General features: G+C 43.5%; 1 protein-coding gene, 1 long non-coding RNA gene and 1 other non-coding gene across 10 annotated transcripts in view; all 3 read left to right on the top strand.

Moving 5' to 3' along the window:
• Nucleotides 1–2,729: 2,729 nt before the first annotated feature.
• The window catches only part of Ppp1r12b (protein phosphatase 1, regulatory subunit 12B), a 201,306-nt gene continuing 177,197 nt past the window's right edge, over nt 2,730–26,838 (top strand). For 3 of the 8 annotated variants that reach the window (XM_017321279.2, XM_006529707.4, XM_017321278.2), the window contains exon 1: nt 2,732–3,201. Coding sequence is in view for 5 of the 8 variants with exons in the window: in XM_006529707.4 (XP_006529770.1) it covers nt 2,911–3,201 (291 nt within the window). In the remaining 3 variants the exon portion in view is untranslated. Of the gene's footprint in view, nt 3,202–26,838 lie in introns of all 8 variants that reach the window. The other 5 variants (NM_001368829.1, NM_001368827.1, NM_001081307.2 and 2 more) reach the window with 3 other exon arrangements.
• Nucleotides 11,249–22,302, top strand: Gm51748. The gene is made up of 2 exons (XR_003948727.1): nt 11,249–11,791; nt 13,220–22,302. It is a non-coding gene; the product is annotated as a predicted gene, 51748 (long non-coding RNA).
• Nucleotides 12,394–12,459, top strand: Gm51265 (predicted gene, 51265). The gene has a single exon (NR_162775.1). It is a non-coding gene; the product is annotated as a predicted gene, 51265 (primary transcript).

The following is a 26,838-nucleotide window of genomic DNA, read 5'->3' as shown; positions in this document are numbered from 1 at the left end:
CAATAATAATTATTATTATCTTAATTGCTTTAACTACATCAGTCAAAAACTATACTATAAAACATCTGTCTCTGTAAACTTGAAAAGGTTTTCTTACTTAAAATTAAAGCTATGTTTGTTTGTTTTTTCCCAAATCACCTTCACCCAACCAAAAATTTCAAAGAATAAATGTATACTGTCAGCTCACTGAACAAGTTTGATAGCTTAAGTTTCTTAAATACTCTTAAAAAAATGTAAAGATTCATGTATTGCCAGGGCCCTGCCCCAGCACGTTGATAGGGTGGCCTCAACCCCCCTACAGAAAGATAGCTTTGAATTTCTGATCCATTTGCTCCCACGTTCAGAGTGCTATAATTACAGACAAAAACTTTTTAAAAGATTTATTTATTCCTTATATATACACGAATACATTGCAGGTGTCTTCAGACACACCAGAAGAGTGCCTCGGATCCCATTACAGATGGTTGTGAGCCACTATGTGGTTGCTGGGATTTGAACTCAGGACCTCTGGCAGAGCAGTCAGTGCTCTTAACCCCTGAGCCACCTCTCCAGCCCACAGACAAATGTTTTTGACTGGTTTATGTCAGACCATCATTCTGAAAACTAAGGTACATCCCCAGCCCCAAGACTGAGTTATTGTTAAATTTTAAGCTTATAAAAAAACAAAACAAAATATGGTGGCTTATTCCTGGCCCTTGGGAGGCCAAAGTGGGAGGAATATCATGGGGTTCTTGACAACCTAAACAGTAGAGAACCATTCTCAAAAAACAGTAATTTAAATAAAGAATGAAAGAAAGGACAGAGGGGGGAGGAGGGAGGAAGGGAGAGGGGAAGGGAGGAAGGGAGAGAGAGAGAGAGAGAGAGAGAGAGAGAGAGAGAGAGAGAGAGAGAGAGAGAGAGAGAGAGAGAGAATATACAAAAAGAACAGAGTCAAACCACGGGAAGTGGAAGCAGGAGGATCAGGATCTCACATTCATCTTTGACCAGCCTGAGTAAATGAGACTCCATCTCAAACCAAACAAAACAGAACATAGTCCCACAAGGTGTAACATTATTGGTCCCTGAAAATTTTATCCTACTTTAAAAGGTCTTACTAGAAGCCAGTCTATTGGCAAAGTAGGATGCAGCAGTGAAATGCAAAACTGAGTGGCTGTTGTTTACCAGGGCCGTGCTATTAAACCAGGGCAGGAGGGCTGCAAGAAGCTCACGGCTACATCATCTCTCCTAGTTTCTCTATGTGTTTGTATTTGAGGCAGTCTCCTTCTGCTGCTTTGGCTGGTCTCTCTCTCTCTCTCTCTCTCTCTCTCTCTCTCTCAAGATTTATTTTACTATATGTAAGTACACTGTAGCTGTCTTCAGACACACCAGAAGAGGGCATCAGATCTCATTACAGATGGTTGTGAGCTATCTGGTTCAAAGTCATCCTTTGCTGCATAGGCAGTTCCTGGCTGGCCTGGATGACGTGACACTTAGTCTCAATAAAACAAAAGCTTTTTAACAAGTAATGAGATTTTCTTGGTAATTTGTCGACATGTCAACCCATGTAGTTGCTGGGATTTGAAATCAGGACCTTCAGAGGAGCAGTCATTGCTCTTAACTGCTGAGCCATCTTGCCAGCCTGGTCTCAGACTCTTGATCCTCCAAGATAACAGGTGCGTGTCACCATGCCTGGTTCCTACGTTATCTTGGTATCAATATCTCTCTTATCAATTTGGCAGAGTTCTATTTGAGAACTTGGGTAATTTTAATTATTAATAAGAAGAGGTTCCATGTTGACAAATTACCAAGAAAATCTCATTACTTGTTAAAGAGCTTTTGTTTTATTGAGACTAAGTGTCACGTCGTCCAGGCCACCGGGAACTGCCTATGCAGCAAAGGATGACGTTGAATGTCTTGCCTTTTGTGGTTTGTTTTTCACAGGGGAATAGATTTGACAGGTTTCACTCTGTAGCCCAGGCTAACCTTGAACTCACAGTGTAGTCCAGGTTGCTCTAAAACTCCTGGCAACCTGGGTGCAGGGGTTACAGGTGTGAGTTGCCTGGCATTACTTATTTCTTCAACATTTGATTCCTAGTTTATTCCAATAGAAAATGAGCAACGGGCAAGTGTTCATTTGTTAGGAAATAATAAAAGTTCTTTTTTCTGATGACCTAATCGTGTTCACATTTTGTGTGTGTGTGTGTGTGAAATTTGTGAAATGAAAAATTTCAACAGTCAGGAATCTTTTTGGACCTGGAGTGAATGTCATATTGAAAATAATTTATGTAAAACTATAATACTGTATGTGTATGCATACTTTTCTCCATGCACGTTCATAACTAATACATGTTAATAAAACTAGATGTAAAAAAAAACAGGACATGAAATATCATCCTTCTGTTACTTCATGTTTAGTCTTCTTTTCTAGAAAATAAGGGTAATTACTGCTGCTTTTTCCACTCTTGAAGTGTTAAGTGACTATTAGGGAGGGAGTTCAGCTTAGTGATCGCAGCAATAAAAAAAACTACGATTCCCAAAATGCTTAGAGAAAGAGGATGCCACCGGTCTGGGAGACAGTTGCAGCTTCTTCCAGGCATAGGTGCTAGATTCCCCCTCGGAGGAGGGTGCAGCTTGTCCTTGACTGGTTTGTAATGCATCCAGGGATGTGTAGTTCCCGTAGGGCTCCAGTGCGCCCTCAGGGCAGGTCTCCTACTACAAGTCCCGTACTGACGCGGGGTTGGGCAGCGCGTGCGTGCTGAAGCTAAGGGAGCATGTGGGCGGTGCTACTAGCGGGAGGAGTAAAGATGGCGGCGCGGGGGCCTCCGCCTTCATTCCCTGGCTGAAGCCCTCCGAGGGAGGCGGCAGTGGCCACACAGGGCTACCAACAGTCTTGTGGTGGTACTTTTGGCAGCAGCTGCGGAAGCTCGAGCAATGGCGGAGCTGGAGCACCTGGGAGGGAAGCGAGCAGAGTCGGCGCGAGCGCGGCGGGCTGAGCAGCTGCGGCGCTGGCGAGGCTCGCTGACAGAGCAGGAGCCCGCGGAGCGACAGGGCGCGGGGCGCCAGCTGCAGACCAGACGCGGGAGCCCCAGGGTCCGCTTCGAAGACGGTGCGGTCTTTCTAGCTGCCTGCTCCAGCGGGGACACGGACGAGGTGAAAAAGCTTCTGGCAAGAGGTGCGGACATCAACACGGTCAACGTGGACGGCTTGACAGCCCTGCACCAGGTAGGACTTCTCTTTCTGTTGTGTGGGGTCTTTGACCTGCAAGCTTGTGACCCCGGTGAGTTGCCTCACCAAGAGTATATATAGTGTCACCGCAAAGCCCTCTTGCAAAGACCATGCCACTTCAGTCAACTCACATTCTTGGCCACCCTCTTCCACTCATAACCAGGGTGTGGGTCTTTACTTGAAGGACTGGTGTCACCCGGGTGACTGGTCAGTGTTTGTATTTCCCTCCACCTACTTGGGTTGTCATGGTGACTGATGATTTGGTCCTTGGTGTTATCTTTATAGATTAGTCATCTTTACTTCTCTCCTGTGCCTGTACCTCATGCCACTCACACTGTCATTAGCCTGCTCCCCTTTCAGAAAATTCAACTTTCTATTTGCGTGGCCTAGTTATTAAAATGTCTTAGGGTCAATTAAAGGGAAACCCCACTAGTGGATGGAGACAGGCAGCTTTTTTGAAACGCCACTTGTTTTGCTGATGTGTGATTTGTGTCTTCTCCAGGCCACCCTTAGAACACCCTTGACCTCATTGTTATGGGTGTCTCATTTTCTCTACAGCAGCACTACTTCAGTCAGGGACAGAATTATTTCTGTCTAGGACTTATGGAGTAGGCTTTCAACTTTATTTCTGAATCTGTCTGTAGAAATGGTAACCTTCGAAAAAAGAAATGACTATATATACGAGTTACAGGTAATCTGAGAGTTCTTGTGCTTAATAATAACGCCTTGATTTCTCTCACTTATGCAACAATATTCTCTGTATACTGACTGTCATAACTCCACCCTCTCTCCCCATTTGAACTTCGCCAGTTATTTTGGTGAGCTGAGACCTGGGCACCCACTCTTTTCTCTTCTCGTCTCTTCTCTTTCTTTCCTTCTCTCTTTTCTTTCTCTCTTTTCTTTCTTTCTTTTTTCCTTCCTTTTTCCTCTTCCTCTTCCTTCACCTCTCTTTTATTTTTATTTTATTTTATTTTATTTTATTTTTAAAAAACAACCACACAGATGCTCATGTAGTTCAGGTTGACTTAGAACTCTCCATGTAGCTGATCCATCTGCCTCTATGTCCCCAGTGCTGGGACTGCAAAGTCTGGGCAGTGCTGAGGATCAAGCCAGGCAAGAACTCTACCGACAGAGCTACATCCACAGCTCACAGCTCTCTTTCTTAGTTTTCCTTTGCTGTATGTGCAACCTGAATGAGTGCACATAAGATTCAACTTTTTGTCGGGTGGTGATGACCATGCCTTTAATCCCAGAACATCGGAGACAGAAGCAATCAGATCTCTGAGATTGAGGCCAGCCTGGTCTATAGAGTGAGTTCCAGGATGGACAGGGGAGAAACCTTTTTTGAGAAACCTTGTCTCAAAAAACCAACCAATCAAACAATAACACTCCCCCCAACCCTCAAAAACAAAACCACTTTTAAATAATAATTCAAGTTTACATTAAGCCCCTTCCTTAAATATACTTAGTTAATAGCTTAATATTGTTCTGATTGCTCTCTTCATATGGAAGAAAATTCTCCTCTCAGCCTGTTTTATTCAGGATCCCACCTAAAGTTTTATACATAGCAACCAGTTTTTATATAGTACTTTGCTGTTTAAGAATGATTTCCTGTGTCTTCTCTCATGTAATTTTGGTAGTGTTCCTCTGCAGTGGCTGTAGTTGGTAATAATGTGACTCCCATATACAGAGGGGGAAGGCGAAACTTCAGAAACTTTATATGTGTGAGATCCTAGGAAGGAGGAGAGTTACCTGTGGTATTGATTTTTCAGATTTCAAGCACAAAGCCCCTTAGCCCACCGAGTAAAGAACTGGGTATAGAATGTGGTAAGAGAACGACAGTCAACTTTAAATACGATTTAAACTAAATATTTGAACTCTTGGAAGGGTGACTTCTCCATACATGTGAGGAGCAGAGCTCAGCTGGGTGTCTTCATTCATTCTCCATCTTAATATTAAGTATTATTGTTATTTTTTAGTATAATATAGTATAACTTAGCAACAGCGTTTCTTTTACTATTTTTATTTTGATTAGTGTGTGTTTGTGTACATATGTGTATATGTGTATGCCATCATGTTTGTGTGGAGTTGAAAAGGACAACTTAGGGGGGCCACTTTTCTCCTTCCATCGCGGGTTCTGGAGATGGATCTAACTTAGTTGGCAGGCAGGCAGCAGGCAGCAGGCAGGCAGGCAGGCAGGCAGGCAGCAAGCGGGTGGGCAGGCGGGCAGGCGGGCAGGCGGGCAGGCAGGCAGGCGGGCAGGCAGGCAGGTAGCAGGCAGGCAGGCAGGCAGGCAGCAAGCGGGCGGGCAGGCGGGCAGGAGGGCAGGCGGGCAGGCAGGCAGGCGGGCAGGCAGGCAGGTAGCAGGCAGGCAGGCAGGCAGGCAGGCAGGCAGGCAGGCAGGCAGGCAGGCAGGCAGCAGGCAGGCGTGCTCAGCAAGCATGTTGACCATCTGACACTTGATTATTTTCCAAGTGACTGTGCTATTTAAGTGTAGTCCTTCATACATTTTACTATTACTCGGGGAAGTCACTCACGGTTCTGCCTCTCTCTGCCTTTACCAGGAGACTGATTGCCTTCCTGCCTTTCCTCCCTTCACCAACAGCTTTGCTTCTGAAGGGCGCTGTCTCTCAGCTGATGCATCCTTTACGTTCAGTAATCTATAGAAGTAGGAGAGGAAGGGATGCTAGCTTTGGGATAATTCTTATCTACAAGTGTAATAGAAGAATTGCTCTAGATTTACTAAGTTGCCTTGGTCATGGTGTTTCTTCATAGTTGTAGACAATAACTAATGACATTCAGATTGAATATGTATACTCAGTAATAGACAATTTCAGTTAAAGATTATTACTCTGCTCAAAGAGTTAATGTCAAGCCAAATGACTTTCTGTTTTGCGTGTTTTTTGGTTTGTTTTCTTTTTCCTTGCAGAAAGGGCCTCACACCATAATTTAGGCTAGCCTGAAATGTATATAGCCCAAGCTGGCTTTGAGCTACCTGATGAAGACGCTAGGAACCAAACTTAGGTCCCCTGGAAGAGCAGCAAGTGCCCTTAACCACTGAGCCATCTCACTAGTCCTAAATTTTATATTTTAAAATTAGCATACAAGGTCTTAGGTATCATAATGGCTTTCCTTTTTGACTTAAGAATAAATTTATGATTGCATTTTAGGCCAAAGTGTGTTTGAGTTGATTGGCCACTCACTCCTGTGCTCTCTCCTTCTGTCCCTCCTCCTCTCCCCTGCCTCCCCTGCAATGCCCTCTTCTGCTTCCATGGCACAGGTGCCCTTTGAACACCTCCCCTTCTTTGGCACCTCTTTTCCCCTTTTCTTAGTCTCCTAGGGTTTCTGAGCCTTTATCCTTGTTTCTACACATATATGTATGTGAGAGAGACACATGGTGGCTGTCTTCTTGAGTTTGTGTCATTTTGCTTAATATATTTCCCAGCTCCTTCCATTTTCCTGTAAATTTAATTTTTCTTTACAGCTGAGTAAAATTCCATTGTAGATCGTATTAGTTATTGTCCACTGTTGTGAAGAAACACCATGACCAAGGTAACTTATTGAAGGAAACCTTTAATCGGGAGTTTGCGTGCAGTCTCAGGGAGTTAAGGACCCTCATGGCAGGGAGAGTGATGACAGGCAGGCATGGCACTGGAGCAGTAGCTGAGGGCTTACATCCTGATCCACAGGCAGGAGGCAGAGTGGGGGGTGGGGAGGGAAGGGATGAGGGAGACAGAGATAGAGACAGACAGATGGGTCTGTTTGTCCTGGGCTTTTGAAACCTCAAAGTCCCCCCGCCCCCCTGCCCTCCGAACCCCCAGTCAAACACCTTCTCCAACAAAGCCACACCTCGTAACCCTTCCTGAATACTTCTACCAGTTAGGGAGTAAGCATTCAAATCTGTGAGCCTATAAGGGCAATCTTCATTCAAACCACTATGTGTCTATCAGATTAAAAAGTTTTATTATGGAGCTGAAGAGAGGGCTCAGCAGTTAAGAGCACTGACGGTTTTTCCAGAGAACCTAGGTTCAAATCCCAGCAGCCACATGGCAGCTCACAACTGTCTGTAACTCCAGGATCTGACACCTTCACACAGACATACACACAGGCAAAACACCACTCTACATAAAATAAAAATACCATTTTTATTACTTGTGTGGCATATATTTGTGTGCTACCTCACCCATGTGGAGGTCAGAGGACTGCTTTTGGGAGTTGGTTCTTTCCTTCCACCATGTAGGTCCTTCCTGGGGATTGAGCACAGGTCGTTAGGCTTGGTGTCAGGGACCTTACCTGTGGAACTGGCTTGCAGGCACTTTACCATATTTTCATTATTTGTTCATCCGTTGTTGGGCATCTAGACTGGTTCTATTTCCTTGCTATTGTGAATGGGGCAGCAGTCAACATGGCTATACACGCATCTCTATAGTAGTAGACTGGATGTATTTTAATGAGTGAATTAAGATTTGGTAGCTCCATTAAATGTCCTAGAGGGCTCAGTGAAGACGATGCTAATCTAATGATAGTCCATGGGAGCCCTTGTTTCTGCACAGGGACCTCCATTTTATTTATGTATACATGTAAGAAATGTACGTGATGATAATCCAACTTCTTTATTTAGTAGGAGTAAATATCGCCTCTCTTGGTATCCTCACGATTATGGACTTGTGTGGTCTAGCTTCGGACAGAGGTTTGTGGTTACACACATTCCAGATTTGGACCCTCAGAGTAATCTCAGATTCTAATTCAACTTGTGTAGCCTGAGGCAGATTTCACTCTCTAGACCATGCCACCTCAAACTTGTAATCTTCCTGCCTCTTGCTCCTGTGTGCTGGCATGCCAAGCTCGAGCTACCATGCCTGCCTAGCTCTGTCATTCTAGAACTGCTTTAGATGGCCACGTAACTTTAGAGAAGGTACAATTACATATTTCTTTGGAAGACACATGAGGGATGGTGCGGACAAGAAGAGGAAGGTAGGACAGCCAATGGGAGATGGGCGAAGACTAGGATGCATATCAGTCAGGTCAATATAAAAGAACATATTTCATGTGCTAATTTGTGTGTAAGAATAAGGCTAGTCTTTTAGTCTCGTCCCTTTCATTCCATAATTCATTTATAATTTAATTTCTCTCACGGTTTCTTCCATCTGTGAAGTGGCTTGCCTACGCCCTATCCCAAGTATTGACTTAACGGCTTAGTGTTGGATGCAGGGCAGCATGGGATTTGGAAAATCCTGTTGGCTCTTTCAGGACTGTTTGTAGAACTGTCGTCATCCCTCATCATTTCAGTAGCACACCCTGTCATGCTGTTTAATATGATGCATCAGGCTATGTTGGGCACCTGGCTCCTTGCCCTGTGAGCATTAGTCCCAAGTTTCCATGCTCTGTACACTCAGCCAGATTGAACTGGATTTTTTCCCCCTGTTTTGAAGTGCACATGGAAGTGACTCTCCTTTGTATTTGTACCCTGGCCAGATATCTCTTTGTTCTTTTTCTTCACATTCTCTCCCTCCCTGTCCCACCCATCTTCTTCTCTCCCTTCCTTCCTTTTCCTCTCTCTTGCTTCCCCTCTCCCTAAATTGTCCCTGTCTCTGTCCCTCTGTATGTGTATGCTTAGAAGTCAGAGGACAACTTCTGGGAGTTGGTTCTTTCTCTACTATGTGGGTTCCAGGGAGTGAACTTAGGTCTTCAGGCTTGGTAGCAAATGCCTTTACCAGTTGAGCTATCTTTTTTGTTTGTTCTTTTTTGGTTTTTGTTTTATTCTTTTTTGAGCCAGAGTTTCTCTATATAATCACCCTCACCCTGTCTGTCTTGGAACTCACTTTGTAGACCAGGCTGGCCTTGAACTCACAGAGACCTGTCTGACCATGCCTCCACAGTGCTGAGGTTAAAGACTTATGTCAGGACACTATCTTGATAGCCATTTTTAAATATTTTAAAAGGTGTGTGTGTGTGTGTGTGTGTGTGTGTGTGTGTGTGTGTGTGTGGTGTGTGTGTGTGGTGTGTGTGTGTGGTGTGTGTGTGTGTGTGTGGTGTGTGTGTGTGTGTGTGTGTGTGTGGTGTGTGTGTGTGTGTGTGTGTGTGTGGTGTGTGTGTGTGTGGTGTGTGTGTGTGTGTGTGTGTGTGTGTGGTGTGTGTGTGTGTGTGTGTGTGTGTGAGTGTGTGTGTGTGTGTGTGTGTGTTAGGACATTCAGGTTATTTCCAACTAAACATTTGCAGAGTTTCACTATATGCTAGCCTAAGGCTGACCTTGAACTTGCTATTTTCCTAACTCAACCTTTTGAATTCTAGGATTATAAGTGTGTTCCACCTTAGCTGGTGGACAGATTTTATATTTGTAACACTCGCTCTTTGATTGAGATTTCCATGAGTTCTGGCACATGTGTAACTTCCACCATAATGAAGATGAAGAACACTATCATTACTCTTACATTCCATCCTTCCTTCCTAGAGAAATCATAAACCACGAGGATCCTAAGACGCATCCCTGCAGGTACAATTCTCGCTTGAAACGTGATTATAATAAACTTCTTGTTTTGTTTTTTTCAAGACAGGCCTTCTCTATAAACTAGGCCAGCCTTGAACTCAGCTCTGCCTGCCTCTGCCTCCCAAATTTGATATTGGGTAAATTATTGGAGTTATGATTGATTTTACTTAATTGCCTATTTCTTAGAGATACTTGCAATTTGCAAATTGAAATATGTGTAAATGGAATGTTGTCTATAGTTGGCTATAAAATACCTCTGTCAGGATGGGGTTGAGGTACTCACAAAAGAAACAAGACTAGTCATTAATTATTTGAGAATTCATTAGACTATTCTACTTTTGTTTAAATATCCCATTAAAAAAAAAAGCCTTAAAGAAATACAAACAGGCAAGATGGCCCAATAAGTACTGGTGCTTGCTGCCAAGAAAACAAGAACCCATACGGGTAAGGAGGCAGTTGGCTCCCACAAGTTGTTCTCTGTACTTCACTCACATGCCGTGGCACTTAATGATGCACATTCAGAAATATGAAAAATTTAATTTGTGGAGATTGTAAATAAAGGAGCTAGTTTAGATGTAGCATATGACCTGTGGCAAAGGCTTGTTGTGTTGCCAAGAGTTGGGTTCAGGATGTATGTTCGTGTGTAAATATGCACTGATGACAGCGATGAGGTAGAGTCTCTGCTGTTCTTCACGCCTGTTTTCGTCACTGCTCTCCTCGCCAGGGGCCTGTGTATGCTTCCCAGTGCTCTACCGCCAACCTGCGTTCAGTCTGTCGTGTTGTCTTACCTGAAGCTCGTTCTATTCTGAAGTATTCCAGTTCAACAATATGATTTCTTGGGGCTAGAGCGATGTCTCAGCTGGTGACAGAACTGACTGCTCTTCCAAAGGCCCCAGATTCAGTTCCCAGCACCCATGTGGTGGCTCACAACCATCTGTGACTCCAATACCAAGAGCTCCAGCAGCCTCTTCTTGCCACTGTGGACACCAGGCTTGCATGTGCAAACAGACATTGTGCAAACAAAATATACATATAAAAATAAATAAATCGTAGAAAAGATTTCTTGGCTTCATGACACCTGGGCCATTATGAAAGAAACTTAAAAAAGTCTTAACCCAGAAAAAAATATGCAGATTGGCTATGTGAATGGCTTCCTGCACAGGCACTGCCTCCCCAAGTGTGGGCGAACGATGGGCTCGTCTCAGAAAATGAAGCCGACACTTGGAGTGTTCCTATGGAGGTGGGGTTGGCTGGCGTCTGCCCCTGCAGGCTAAGGACGAAGCTGCTTTTCTAACTGAATGGAGTTTACAATGACATTTTTGGTTTGTGAGCTGTGCCTGTTTTTGTGTAGCCATCTCATGGGAGGCAGTGTAGTTTGTTTCTTTTCTTTTCTTTTTTTAATTTTAGCTTCTTGGTAACTTTTAAGATTTTTGTTTTTAAAGTTGGTGGCAAAAGTATGAGATAGGATTTTAATATGCTCAAACAGATTGTTTGGGTCCTGTGGACAAAGCTTCAGTTTCATGAGTTCCTTCATATTGATTCCCCCCCGCCCCCATCTCCCCCCCCCCACACACACACACATTGAGCCCGATGCCCCTTGACAGTAAACAACATGGAAGATGAGGGTAGAAGAAGGCTTCAGCTCAGTGTCAGACACTCGGGTACTGGGCAGTGATTGGGAAGAGTGGCCTAGCTGCAGCCCAGCTGTTGAGGTCAGCTTCCCTGCTCCAGAGCTGCAGCAGTGCATGCAGCCAGTGGCCGGGAAGTGTGGTGCTTAGCAGGCCCTGAAACAGACCGCAAGTGTGAGCACAGCAGCTTCCATACACGAATGGACACTGTCCTGTTCAGCACTGTGCTGTTCCCATTTCATGACAGGATCACCAAGGCTCGAGGCTTCTGTTTTCGAGACTGCCTTTTCTATATTGCATTGGCTGGCCTAGAACTCCTGGACTCAGGAGATCTCTCCCCTTAGCTTCCTGAGTAACCTGGTCCTGTATTTGAATAATTAAAAGTCTGATTTTCCTTTTCTTTTCTATTTGAGACAGCGTCTTACTATGCAGAGGTCTTACTGCTTCTGCCTCCTGAGTGCTGGAATTAGAGGTGTGTACCATCATGTTCTCTGAAACAAGGTTTTGTTGTATAGCCAAGGCTGGCCTTGAATTCTTGGTTACCCCGCTCAAACCTGTATTGCAATTCTTGCTCACCACATCTGAATGACCTTAGATTCCTCCCCACCCCCATGAATCTCACAGGCATAAGGCCCTATTAAATATAGGCCTTATGCCTGTGAGAACATCCTACCACTGTGCTATATCCATAGCCCTTTTTTACTTTTAAATTTTGAGACAGGGTCTTGTTAAGTTGCCCAGGCTGGCCTTAAAGTCACTCTGTAGCCTATACAGGGCTAGAACTTCTCCCATCTTCCTCTCTCAGCCTCCCCTGTACCTGGGATTACAGGCCTGTACCACCAAACCAGGCCTAGATGATGATTAATTAAATTCTTCCACATAATTAAAAAATGATGTATATGGGCGTTTCTCCTGAATGTATATTATCTGCACACCACAGGTGTGTCTGTGACCTTTGGAGGCCAGATGAGGGTGATGGAACCCAAGGAGCTACAGACAGCTGTGAGCCACCATGTGAGTGGTCTGGGAATTGAACCCAGGTCCTCTGGAAGAGCAGTCAGTGCTCTTAACTGCTGGGCCATCTCTTTAGTCCAGAAATACTTTTTATGAAACAAATCAGGGCTAGTGAGATGGCTCAGCAGGTAAAGATGCAACTCACCTTTGGATGAGAAGAACCAGCTCTCACCAGTTGCCCTCTGACCTCCACATGTGTGCTGTTATAAGCAGCTCCCCACATGAATACAAATAATGTAATTTTAAAAATTAAAACAGAACAAAGTAAATTCAGATTTCTTCTTGATATGTTTTCCCTTTTTTCTTTTTTTCTTTTTTTTTCAGTTAAAACAGTATCTTGTTATGTAGTCTAGAACTTGTGCCCCAGCCTACCAAGTGTTAGAGTTACAGGCATACACCACTGTGACTATTTGCTCCGTTTATGTCATGGTGTACATAGAAAATAACTTAGTAGTAGCATTGCTGGTCGAGCCTCAAGCTTTATGAGTGTTACACAAGCACTCTTTCACTGAGCTGTCTCCCCAGGCCTCCCCCAGGCCTCCTTTTTATTTTCTTTTAAGACAGGGTCTCACTAAGTTGCTCAGGTCAGCCTAGAACTCACTTTGTATCCTAGGCAGCTATTGAATCTGCAGTCCCTTGTCTCAGCCTCCCAAGTAGTTGAGATTAAAGGTTTATACCATCAGGACTAAGAAAATGACATTGGTAATTCTCCTCTGATACATTGGGGATTTGGAAGTTGTAAAACTTTATTATGTTTTCTATCTTATGAAGTATTTATTTAATATTTATAAATGCATGTAATATATGTTGACCCATGTACTTTACTACAGTTTCTCCCTGCCTTTGCACTTTTCCCTCTCAATTTCATATGCGTTCTTTCTTTTAGATTAACACTCATCAAGTCCATTTGATGCTTCTTGTGTATGCATGGGTGTGTGCCTGTTTACTGGAGCATAGCCCAGGGCCCATGACCTACCTTCTCTCAGTGGCTATCAGCTGCCAGTGGCATGCACGTAAGCTATTGATGGGACTTCTTGAGCATCCCTCCCCATCTTGTGCAAATATGTGCATGTAATCCTACCCATGTAAGTTCATGTGTGCAACTGTTTTATCATGTCTGTCAAAGCCCTTCTCATAGCAGACATCCACTGTTCCCTGTGTTCTTAGCCTTTCTGACCCCTCTTCTGTAATGGGCTCTGATTCTTGTTGGGGAGGGAGTGTGATACAGATACATTTAGAGCCGAGCACACCACAATCTCTCATTTTCTGTGCACTGACCATTTGTGAACCTCTGTATTATTTGCTGTCTACTGCAAAAAGAATCTTCACTGATGATGGCTGAGAAATGCACCAGTCTTTTGGTATAAAGAAGAATTTAGGGGGAAGTTTATTACTACATCCATTTAGCAGAATAACAATAGTACTGGGTTCTTTTCTAGGGCCCATGACCTAGCCAGACATGAGATTTTGGCCCAGTTAACTGTACCAGACATAGGTTCCATCATCTTACAGAGCAGACTTTAAATCCAGTTCCTTCCTGGCAACCAATCACGAATGAATCTTATGCAGCTTAAATGGACCCTGAAGAAATCAGCAGCACTGGGGCTGGGGTTCTGCTGGCTCAGTGGTGGAGCATTAGCCTCGCACGCACAGGCTCTGGATTTGGTTCCCAGTCTCTACCTTCATCCCATACACACAGACAATAACAATAAAGCACATAGCAGTATATGGCAGTATTAATTCTCTCATATTTATTTAATTGTGGATGGCAGTAGCCTGTAATGTTTGTATATGTAGAGGACACCACAGGTCAGCAATTTGAAATTAGCCCGTATCTGGCTCTGGGCTTTTTATTTGATAGTGACTAGTACCTGGGGGAGGGGCAGTTTCTCCCCCCATTATATGGGACTCCATTTTAAACCCTTTATATATGTGTATGTGTGTACTCGGGGAAGCTTCTCACACAGGCCTCTGCATTTCAGCCTTTAGTGTTCTTCTTTCTCGCTTTCTCTCCTGCACCTCACCCTCCCAGCCCCACAGCCCCACACAGCGCCTGTCCCTTCCTGTGCATCTTTTTCCATAATTGTGATAAAAGTTATTTAAAAATAAGATACCAATTTAATAAACATCTGTGATTAGTCAATAAATAAACCAGGAATAATAGCCAAGAGTTATAAAACAGAGCCAGCAAGAAGCCTCAGGAGCTAAAGATGCTTGCTGCCAAACCCGAGGACCTGAGTGTGATCTTATCCTTGAGACCCACAAAATAGAAGGAGAGAACCCACTCCCACAAGCTGTCCTCTGATCTGCACATATGTACTGTATGTAGCAGGTGCACTTCTGTAGGAGCTCACACATGTGCATACAGGTACACATACACACTAATAATAAAAGTGTAAAGATAAAAGGACAAAATGCATTTTCCACTTAGAAACACTTAATGATGTTCCTTACATGGCTATGTTGACGATGATGATATTCGTACAAGCATACATATGTTAGAGTTTAAAAACTTAAGGGAGCCGGGCATGGTGGCGCACGCCTTTAATCCCAGCACTTGGGAGGCAGAGGCAGGCGGATTTCTGAGTTCGAGGCCAGCCTGGTCTAAAAAGTGAGTTCCAGGACAGCCAGGGAGACACAGAGAAACCCTGTCTCGAAAAACCAAAAACCAAAAACCAAAAAAAAAAAAAAAAAAAAAAAAAAAAAAAACAAAAAACTTAAGGGAATGTCAAAGCAAATTAAATGGAAAACTGTATTTTACATGGGTGGATTGAAGGTCAATGATGGGGGTTCAAGAGAAAAACTAAAATGAATTATTGGGAGCAGGGTGTTTATTAGAAGAGTTATTAACAACACAGACAACAGCATGGTGGGAGCTCTAGAGACAGTTCAGGCCACAGCACCAGAGACAGACAACTTGGCAGAGCCTCTCAAGAGAGGAAATCAGGACCGGTGGGGCAGAAATGGGGTCTCTTTTTTATGTTTTTTTTTTCCTCACTGTGTAACCTTGGCTGGTCTAGAACTCACATGCTGACCAGACTGGCCTTTAACCAACAGCATATGCCATTATGCCCGACAGAGATTTATTTATTTTATGTATATGAATATTTGCCTGTGCACCAGTATATCTGTGCACCAGGTACCTGTGTGGTTTCTTCGGAGAGGATGTTGGATCTCCTGGAACTAGAGTTCTTGATTAATGTAAGCCATCATGTGGTGCTGGAAACTGAGCCTGTGTCTCTCCAAGAGTGTTAAGTGCTGTTAGCTGCTGAGTCAGCACTCTCCTCTTACTCCTTTCAAAGGATAAACACAGTTTCACAGAATAAGCCTGAAGCCAGGTTTTCTGAGTCCCAGGAAGGAGGCTAGGAAGCAGAGCTAGATGTGTGGCCACCAACACTCCTTTTGAGGTAAACTCACTTCCCCAGGTAAGAAACTTGGCACCTGGCAGTCTGTTAGCTAGAGACTCAGAGTCTCCAGGTATCTGTGGGTGTGGACTGCTGCAGGCATTGTGGCCTGAGTAGCAGCTGATTCTAACATATTCTCATTGTTCACTTACTAACACTGTGTGTCAATGATGATGCAGATCATGATGTTCATGACAAATGTATGTACCTTAGAGTTAGAAAAAGTAAGGAAGAATTTAAGCAAATTAAATAGAAAAACAATGTAATTACATAGATAGCTGCAGTGGTTATAGTGGTTAATTTGTTTCGTTTTGTTTTGCTTTGAGATAAGGCCTTTCACTGTATGTAAAACAAATTCTAAATGACTGGGACTGAAAGGGATTGGTAGCAGCTGTACTAGACTCCAGTCTGCAGTTCTTATTTATTTAATGTGTTTGTGTGCTCTATCTGCATACCCGTGCATGCTGTTAGAGGGCGTCAGATCCCAATACAGATGGTTGTGAGCCACCATGTGGTTGCTGGGAATTGAACTCAGAACCTCTGGAAGAGCAGCCATCTCTCTTCTCCTAAAATACAATTTTTATTGGTCAGTTAACAGGTGGTCTTTGAATTCTGTGCTCATCAAAAGGAATTTTGGGCATAGTTAGACTTATTTACAGTAGTAGAAATTGCAGGAATAAACATTTTTGCAAGTAGACATTTTGCTGGGAGCAATAAAGGAACTTGGTCATTTAATTTTGTTACACATATAAGAGTACAAAGAGCCGGATGTGGTGGCACATGCCTTGACAGCACTTGGGAGGCAGAGGCAGGCATAGGGTGAATTCCAGGACAGCCAGAGCTACACAGAAAAAAAACTTAAAAAAAAAAGTATAAAATATATATTTGTATCGCTTCCTCCTGACTCACTTTGCTCCTGTTCATGGCTATAGGCTGCTTTGCTGTGCTGTCTTCTTTCTGTTATGATGACCACCACACCTGAAACCATGAGCCAAAGTAAATATGTCCTTTCTTAAGTTTGGTCAGGTATTTGGTTTCAGGTATGAAAAGTCGAATAGAGAAAAATGGTCCCAGAGAAGAGGAGTTTTCCCTATGACTACATGACCATATGGTTCAAGAAGTCTTTGACACTGGTTTATGGGAGAGTTAGGAAAACTTTGGAGATGCAGGCTAGAGAAGTCCAATGCTGTAACTTAATTGGAGATGCCCTCCCTCCTTTTAAAGATTTATTTTTATTTCTGGGTGAGTGCCTCAGATGCCAAGAGAGGGTGTTAAAGCTCGGATATTGGAGTTACAAGCGGTTGTGAACTGCCGGCAGCAGTGCTAGGAACCAAATTCATGTCCTTGTATGGCATGAGGTGCTCTTAACTACTAATCTACGTCTGCAGCTTAATGGGAGCCTCTTTTTGGTAGTTTAGGGGCAGAATGGTGATAGGGATGCAGAAGGTAATTCTGCCTGCGAGATTTCAGGTACAAATGAGAACTGTGTGTGGGAACAGGGCTAGAGAGCATTTATTTTTATTGTGTAAGGGCTGCTGAAAGATGAGCGTACAGGTGATGGTCTAATTCAAGTTAGCTCATCATTTAGACTGCCTCGTGGGTATTGTATTGTTGCTGCTTTTAGCTAGTTCTATAGTAAGACATGTGATCAAAGAGCAGAGCAAACGGTTTTGAAAAACTCAAAGATTACTTAATGGAGGTTGTTAACGTGGGGCTGAGGAAAGTGGTCACCGAAGAGATTGGGGCCATTAAAAAGAAGTTAAGTGCTTTGTGCCAGGACAGTCGGAAAGATGTCTAACAGGTATTTCAGGGCTTGGCTGAATTCCCCTCCTACAGTAAATTCAAAGCTGTGAGGGGTGCAACTCACTTGGAACAGTTTGCTTTGGAAAAAGAGCTCTTGGGCTCCCTGCTTGCTCATAGCCATCAAAGAAGTGTTTGTTTATGTTAAGCCATCCAGGTTGCTGCCCCTGCACACCAAGGGCTGCCACTGTGCTCCAGGGGCTGTAGCTGTGCTCCAAGGGCTGTGGCTACTTCTTAGAGGCTGACCCTGTGTACATGTTGCTGATTTTGCAGGTATTTAGAATTCGGTGGTTGTAGGATTGTGGGAACTTTATCCATATTTCAAAGAAAGCTGTAGGAAGCCAAGGTACTGTGTGGCAAGGTTGGAATGGCTTGTAGTTATGCTAGAAACGAGAATAATTTTGATGTAGAACAAAGGAACACACAAATAAAGTGAAAATAGCTCAGCAAGGGAATTAATTCTTTTTACAAAAAGGATACATCAAGACCCAAACCCAGATAAAGTACACCAGGGACAGCAAGGCTCCTGTCCTTTATCTCTGCTGAGGTGGTGATGCATCCAGTTGATGGGAGCTCATGACCCCATCAGTGGGCGTTGGCTGATTGGTGTAAATGGAGAAGGGGAATGCTCAGGAAATACTGAGTCTTCGGTGAAGAAAAAGAAAACCTTTCTCCCAGGTAGGTAGTCCCCAGGAGGGCAGTGTATGAGGTTGTGAGGGTGTTATCAAAGACACAGAGAGGCCCCTAGGATGTTAGAGGTGCCAGCAGGGTGGATCATCTGCAGAAGAAAGCTGTGTATAGCAACAGAGATAAAGCCCAGGAAGGAGGCCATGTGGGCTGCAAACCTCAAGGAGCTGCCCATACCCACTGGACCTCTCATCAAGATTCCCTGTGCCCAGGCTGACCTTGAACTTGATATGCAATCCAGGAATGACCTAGAACTGCTGCTGCTCTCACTCCTGCCTTCTCCTCCCAGGTGTTGGGGTTACAGGCATACAGTGCCATGGCTGGCTTTTCATTCTAACTTTATTCTTTTTTTTTTTCCTTTTTTTTTTTTTTTTCCGGAGCTGAGGACCGAACCCAGGGCCTTGGGCTTGCTAGGCAAGCGCTCTACCACTGAGCAAAATCCCCAACCCCTTAACTTTATTCTTTTTCAATGATGAGTGACATCATGAACTTTAGAGTATATTCGTCACCAAGAGGGAGTATGAGTGTGCACATGTGTGCTGTTGTCATGTCTTATTTAGGTCTTTTGTGCATTAAATATTTAAATCTTTTGATTGTTTTTGGCATTGTTTGTATGTATATTTGCACATGTATATATACGCGTGTGGAGGCCAGAGACAACCTCAGTGATGTTCCTCGGGTGCCATTGTTGTAGTTTGTTTTGAGTTGTAATTTCTTTCTGGTCTGGTACTCAGTGAGTAACTAGGCTGGCTGGCAATCAAGCCCCAGGGATCCACCCATCTCCACCACCTATCCAGCACTGGGATTATGAGTATGCAGTTGTGTGTGTGTGGTGTGCGTGCGTGCATGTGTGTGTGGTGTGTATGTGTGCATGTGTGTGTGTGCATGTGTGCATATGTGTGTGGTGTGTGTGTGTGCATGTGTGTGTGTTGTGTATGTGTGTGTGTGCATGTGTGTATGTGTGTGCATGTGTGTATGTGTGTGCATGTGTGTGTGTTGTGTATGTGTGTGTGCATGCGTGTATGTGTGCATGTGTGTGTGTTGTGTGTGCATGTTGGCTGGCACCACACCTGCCTTTTAAGATGTGAATTCTTGGGGTTGAGCTGAGGTTCTCATGTTTTACTGACTGGGCCATCTCCCCAGCCTGATTTGCACACGTCCTCTGGGTATGAGTCCTTGTACTACAAGTATTTCCCCTGTATGTACCTTATATTTTTTCATGTTCTTATAGTTCTTATTATTTTAACAAACACTTTTGGAATGATTTTAGACTTAAAAAAACATTTTAAAGACAGGTCAGAAAGTTCTTGCACACCTACCTCAGCCGGCTCCCTCTGTTGTTTGTATAACTATATTCTCTAAACAAGAAATCTGTTTATTTTTTTGATGTTCTGAATAAAATTTCTGTTATTATGGTTTCTAATCAGTCCGTGATTATTTTAGTACAGCTGTTTCTGATAATTAGCTGCCCCTTGGCCCTTGTTTGTAAACTCCAACTCTTGAGAAGAATGGGAGAGTAAGCTCACAGGCCAAGGCTGGCCTGAGCTATGCTGCCTACCATCTTATCAAACCCTGGGCTCTGGTTACGTTTGTTCTGTGGTAGGGTCTCTGTGTAGCCCTGGCTGGCCTGAAGCTCATCATGTAGACCAGGCTGACCTCGAACTAGAGTCAATTCTTCCACCTTAGACTTCTGTGTGCTGCAAGGATTGCAGGCACGAGTCGCTACCATGCCTGGTTAAATCCTGGATTTTCCAGTAAGATACTAGCATTGATTATCTGTGACGTTTTAAAAAACTTTTCTCTAAAATTTAAAATTTTGATGATGATCATGAATTTGCATACTTTTTCACACCTAGGCTTTGTGTTTATATATCTGTGAGTATATGTGCATGTGTGTGCACATGTGTACACACGTGTACAGAGGCCAGAAGAGGGTGTTGGCTCCTGTTGTCTGTGACTATCTCTGAGCTGAACAGCTGCTGTCTTGGTGAATTCAGCTGTGGGAGTCTTGCAAAAGATCATCCCAGCTGAGCTTGTTGACTGTTTATGTTTCCTCACAGAAGAGCAGAGAGAGTCACCAGACCCTCACCTGAGCAGCCAGTTGCTCCTATCACCTGTTGTATGCAACTCTGCCCTGATTGCACATGGCCTCTGGGAGGGACTAGAGTTTCCATCTATGAGGCTATGGGAGAGCCATCATCCATTCTGGGTAAAGACTTTGTGGTGTTGTCTTTTCAGGAAGACTCACCCACACTGCTCACCAGTGCTCAGAAAGCCTAATAAGCAATTTGGTTCTCCTGAGTGAACTATGGTGGAACTGTGCCTCAGTCTGTTGTTGGGACCTTGGTAGAAGGGTAGACCTTATTTATGTCCCCCTTAAGGAAGAGATCTTAGGAACACCTCCCTTAGAGCTCAACTTAAAGGCATTTGTGGGACACTTGGCGTTGCTCTTACCTATTTGAGCTATCACTTCTGACCATGCCTGTGCTTTTATAGTCATTTATTTAAGAAATAGCCCAAGTGCTGGAAAGTTAGCACAGTGTTTAAGAGCACTGGCTGCCCTTGCAGAGGACTTGGGTAAGAGTCCCAGCAACCACATGGCTGTTATGGCAGCTCATAACATCTGTCACTCAGCTCCAGGGGGTCCGACACTCTGACCTTTCCAGGCCCCAGGCACACATGGGTTACATGTACACACATGGAGACAAAACACCCACACATGTTAAATAATAAAATAAATATAAGAAATAATCCAAGGTCTTGAAGATGTACAGTTGTGTTCCCCATTTCCCCATCCCCCCAAAGTTGCATAGTTTAGATCTTTAAGTCTTTTTTTTTTTTTTAAGATTTATTTATTTATTTATTACATGTAAGTACATTGTAGCTGTCTTCAGATGCACCAGAAGAGGGTATCAGATCTCATTACAGATGGTTGTGAGCCACCATGTGGTTGCTGGGATTTGAACTTCGGACCTTCGGAAGAGCAGTCGGGTGCTCTTACCCACTGAGCCATCTCACCAGCTCCTAGATCTTTAAGTCTTTGAGTTGATTTATGTATGGTATGAGGTAGGGGACAAACCTTCATTTTTTTTAATGTGACCATACATCTTTCCCAATGTCATTTGTTGAAAAGCCCCTAGTTTTAATTTTTTTCTTTTTTGAGACTGGGTCTCTCTCATATTGCAGTCCAGGTTAATCTCTAAATTATTTTGAGATTTGAGTGTCATGGAATTACAATGTGTCCCAGACTGGTTGAGATTTTGGCAGTCTTCCTGCCACAGTCTTCCAAGTGGTAGGATTATGGCTGTGGCCCTCTATGCTAGCTAAAGAAAAATTATTGGCATTTATTTGTATTGAGATTAGGCCTGGAATTCACTATGAGAATAATTAGTTTGGAAACTGCATTTATATTATATTCTTGTAATTTCTTTTGCTTCAAATTATTTGAATTTTTTCATAGTAATTGGGTTTTTTATTTGGTTGTGTCTTTTATTTTTATTTTTGAAATAGGGTCTCACCATGTAATTTTGGCTGGCCTGGAACTTGCTTTGTAGATCATGTTGGCTTTGAACTCAGAGATTCACTTGCTTTTGGTTCCCCAAGTGAGTGTTGGAATGAAGTGGGTGTACTGTAAGGCCACTCTTAGCATTGATTCTTGTTTCAGATTCTATAGGCTAAACTTTGGTTAGCTGGAGCATACTGGAAATTACACGTTTGATAGCATGTTCCTATGCTTTTTAAAGACCAAGAGAACTTAGGTGAGCATAAGCCAAGTAAAAACGTTGGTAATAATATTGAAGAGTTTACATCCTTGGCTTTCTTTGGGAGTGTGTTAGTGTCAGGAGTGCAGCTGTGAGGGACACCAGCCTCTGATGTTGAAAGCTGTCTCGGATTTAAGCCAGCTTGCTGTGTGTCAGGTGTTGCAGCTTTGGAATCAGGTGCGTGCAATCTGAAAATAGAAACTGAATGGCTTGCTAGGAATGTGGGAACGGTAACAAGGATAGGACAAACTGTAGTATAGCTTAGGGCTTGGTGCATTCAAAAAAGTGAACATCTTCCTTTAGGAATTATAACAAAAGAAAAAAAAAACGGGTGTGGTGGCGCACACCTTTAATCTCAGCAGAGGGATTTAATCAGGAGGCAGAGGCAGGTGGATTTCTGAGTTCAAGGCCAGCCTGGTCTACAAAGTGAGTTCCAGGACAGCCAGAGCAATACAGAGAAAACCTGTCTCGAAAATCCAAAAAAAAAAACCAAAAAAAAAAAAAACCCAACAAAAAAAGGAATTATAACAAGCCAAGCAGTGGTGGCACAGGCCTTTAATCCCAGCAGGTGGGAGGCAGAGGCAGGCGGATTTCTGAGGCCAGCCTGCTCTACAGAGTGAGTTCCAGGACAGCCAGGGCTGTACAGAGAAACCCTGTCTTGAAACAAAACAAAACAAAACAAAACAAAATAGGAATTATAACAAGACAAAATTACATGGAACAAGAGATCAGGTGACAAATTAATGTAACTGTTCTCAAGAGCTAGAATTTATTTTCAGTTGGAAAATCCCAGTTCCCGGCAGATTGGTCATCTTAAAAAATGTTTGAGTAAAGTTACTGAATGAACATTTTGGAGCAGTGAAGTAACATGTAACGAGTAGTGTTTTTAAAGGATTTGTTTGCTATTATTATGTTGGGTGCATTGACTAGAGGAAGAGAGATAAGATGTGTAGCTGGAAGGCTGGGGTGTAGCAGGCATTAGAAACTAGATCCATTTCCTAGCACAAAATCAAGTAGAATGACCAGCTGCTATGCCAGGGATAAGAGGACAGTCCTTTTCATGTTGCTCTCAGGCTACACTCTAGTGTGAGCACAGTAGGAAGGCAAGCAAGGGGGCTGGGATAGCGGAAGGAAAAAAGCTTACTTTTATGCATTTATACCCTGAGGTAAAATTATGAGATAATCAAACTGTTAATAAATGTGAACAATTAGAGTGCAGATCAAATACTTGGTTTTGAAGTCAGTCAGCCAACTGCAGCAAGGTAGCTAAATGCCTCCTGGTTCTAGCATCAAAACATGTGGAGGCATGAAGATCACCAGTTCAAGGCAAGTTTTTGAGCGCTTGCAGAGAGGAAATAAGAATCAGCTGGATCCTCAGGCATCACAAGATAGCCTTTTAGAAGTACTCGAAACATCATCGAGTTTTTAAAGAGTTTCTTCACTAGGGCTTCCATTGTTTTCTTATAGGCCATAGGGTTGTGGTGACCAAAACAACTTGGGGAGGAAAGTGTTTATTTATCTTACAGCTTGTAGTTCATCATCCAGGGAAGTCAGGGCAGGAACCGACGCAGAGATCATGGAAGAATATTGCTTACTGGTGTGCTCCCGGCACGTTCGCACGCTTTCCCATAGCACCCAGGATGGGCAGCCCAGAGTGGGCCAGCACTGCCCACAGTGAGCTGGGCCCTCCCATATCAACACAGCTGTGTGAATGTATGCCACTCATGTGTGGATGCCCACGGAGGCCAGAAGAGTGTGTCGGATTACCAGGCTCTCTGGAGGTAATGGTGGTTGTGAGCCACCAGACCTGGGAACTGGGAGTTGAACTCAGGTCCTCTGGAGGAGCAGCAAGTGTTTCTAATCACCAAGTCATCCCTCCAGCATCTTCACTGAGTTTGTAAAGTTTATTCCTCTATTGCCAATCCTACTGTTCTAAGCTTCTGAGTAGTGCAAGATAAAGACGCACAGTATTCTTTATTTATAGCACATACAGTGACTCTTGTATTGAAGGGGCAGCACAGTAAAGTGGTTGGAAGCACAGGCCCAGGCTGTGGCGCTTGACGTGACTCCTGATTCTACTACTTGGGTGTTTGGGCCGTTCGCCTAACCTCCTTGTGCTCTAGTTTCCTTGCAGTTGAAGTGAGGGCAATAACTCCAAAACGATGCCGTGCTTATGAGCGGTAACTGAGTTAATGTGTGTGAAGTGCTCAGAACACTGTCTGGCACAAAGCAAGTACTTACACGTGTTTCATAAAATAAAATAAAATAAAATAAAATAAAATAAAATCTCATTGAATTTTCTTGACAACTAAGGTTGTGATAATCCTTGTTGGCTCTGTTACTCACTTTTACGCTTCCAACCATGCTCACTTTCTCTCCTATTAACAGCTGACTTAATCACCAGCTGACTTAGTCATCTACTTCTGCCTATTTCCTTCTCCCCAAAGATATTCAGTAATTGTCCTCTGACGCTCAGACTGTCTGTGATACCATTCCTCATTTCTTCCTCTCTCTATGCTGGCACCACTGTTCTCAGAACACCAAACCAATGGTTCTTGATTTCTGCCTCTTGTGCCCTGCCTTCTCCTTCTGATGTTAAAGTGTCTCTAGTCACTTCTTTGTTGTTGTTTGGTTAGTGCTGGGCATTGAACCCACGGCCATATGCATGTTAGGTTCTATGACTGAGGCTATAGCTCTAGCCCTAATGTTTATCCTTTAAAAATTAAAAATAGCTGCCAGAACCTTCTCTTAGCTTCACCTCTCTTTGAAACTACTGATGTACTGATTTTTCTCCTCATCTTTGAGTGGCACACCCTCCCCATTCTGCTTTCCTGCCATTTTATGGAAACTGTTCCTTATCCTTCGGGTTACTTTGTACGATTTTCTTGACCTTTGCCCTTTATTTTATCCTTTGGTTTGCAAAGCAAAGCTTTGTTTTTTAGATCGCACTCATACCCTGTGCATCAACCTACTGCTGTGTCTTCTACTCCAGTCCCATGGCTCCCTTCCCCTAGATTCCGTCTGCAATCTCACTTCCATCCTTTCTTCATTTGTAACCATACTCACTCCATGACCTCATCTGTCTTTTGTGTACTAATGATGCCCAGGTCCTTTGCCCTTGACCTTTCTAGGCTGATGCTTTGCCTGCCCCAGAAGGATTTTCTAGCTGCATACAAGACATCTCGATCCAGATGTCCTTCCTGTTTGGTTTATCTTGGTACTCATATTTCCAGAGCAAAACCATTCTTATCACAATCTAATTGCTCTTCTATCTGTATTTTCTTCTTGAAAAAATACCATTAGCCATTCTCATTCGAGGCATTTGACAGTTCTAGGGTTGATTCCTGAATAACTGCATAGAAACCATCTGGGTGAATGGGGCCACGTGCTGACCATAAACCCTTGAGCCTTCGCCCTCTGAGTGCTTGATTCAGAAGGTCTGGGTAGCATTAGGAATCCTCTATTTTTCTAAATTTGGGACTGCTGATGAAAACTGAAATTTGTTCCCTGTCATAGTTTAGATCTAAAATAGTCTCCCAAAGCTTTATGTGGTGAAGGCATGGTTCTCAATTTAGCAATACCCAGTGTGTGTGTGTGTTTGGGTGTGTTGATGGTAGTATGGTACATGCTGCCTTGGGCATGTATGAAGTTAGATGATAGTTCATGGGAGTGGTTCTTTTCCTTCACCATGTGGATCCTGGGCATAAAACTAAGGTTGTCAGGTTTAGAAGTAACTTTCTGAGCCATGGCACCAACCCAGAATTCTTATTAAAGTATAGGTGCCAGGGTCTAGATCTGGAAACTTAACTTAGCAGATGCAGAGGGGAGTTGGGGCTTTTGCATTTGCGCCTGACATCCTAGGTTATTTTGGCTCTGCTTGTTGACACCAGTGTCACGCAGAGTCAAAGACTGACTCCTTCAGGGCACCAGAACTCTTTTGAGCCTCCAACTAGTTTCTCTCCTCTCCTCCAGCCGTGTCCACACCCTCCTTGGTTGCTGCTCGGGCACTCTTTGTGCTGCCTTCTGTGCCTGGACCATCCCTCTGTGCTCAGTACTTAGTAACTCTGCCTAATCCCGTGAGGCTCGGGTTTCACTTTTTCTGTGACGTCTATCCTGCCCGAAGGTCTTCCTTCTCATAGCATATTGTTCTTGCTGCTAGGTCAGCAAGTACACATGATACTGTCTTACAGAATTTCATACTTGACTTTGCCCATGCCAGTCTGAGTCTCTGATGGCAGGAATTCTTTCTCACTCATTTTTTCCCCTCAGTGTACCATGTGGATGCGTGAATCAGTTCAGCGAGGTTCTGTAAGGTGAACATTTTCAGCACTAGAAAGAGCAGAAAACAGAAGACCGACCTTTGGTGAATTTATATATTTAAAATAAGGAAAAAAAAAAAACAACCAAAGAAGTGACGAGAGGCTGGGGGTAGCTGAGGAATTAGTTTGTATATCCTGAATGCTAAGGAAAAAGAATTGTTTCAATAGTCTAACTTGTTATTAGTTCAGTTTCTTTATGTGTGTTTACTGAGCAATGAATACCTACCAGGCACTATTCTAGATAACGAGCAATGTCATGTTTTACAGAACTAGAATGTGCATTCATGCCTAAAATAGACATACAAAACCTATAAATAACTGATTACACAAAGGAATTGGCTTTGGGTTTAGATTTAAGGCTTCATTGGACTGCCTTATTCATCACCTATGTTTCTCAGTGGGAAGAAGACTAGCACATAGCTAACAGCTTTTCCTGAATGGCTGGCTACCCCTTTGTATGTAAAGTCTGATTAGCTGTAGATTAGAGTTCTGGGATGGAAACTGAAGGGAGATGCTCAGTGTGTTGGGGCAAGG

Source organism: Mus musculus, chromosome 1 (assembly GCF_000001635.26).
Source record: "Mus musculus strain C57BL/6J chromosome 1, GRCm38.p6 C57BL/6J".
Taxonomy (NCBI): Eukaryota; Metazoa; Chordata; class Mammalia; order Rodentia; family Muridae; genus Mus; species Mus musculus.
Note: the sequence above shows the minus strand (reverse complement) of the source record. Positions and strands in the feature narration are given on the sequence as shown.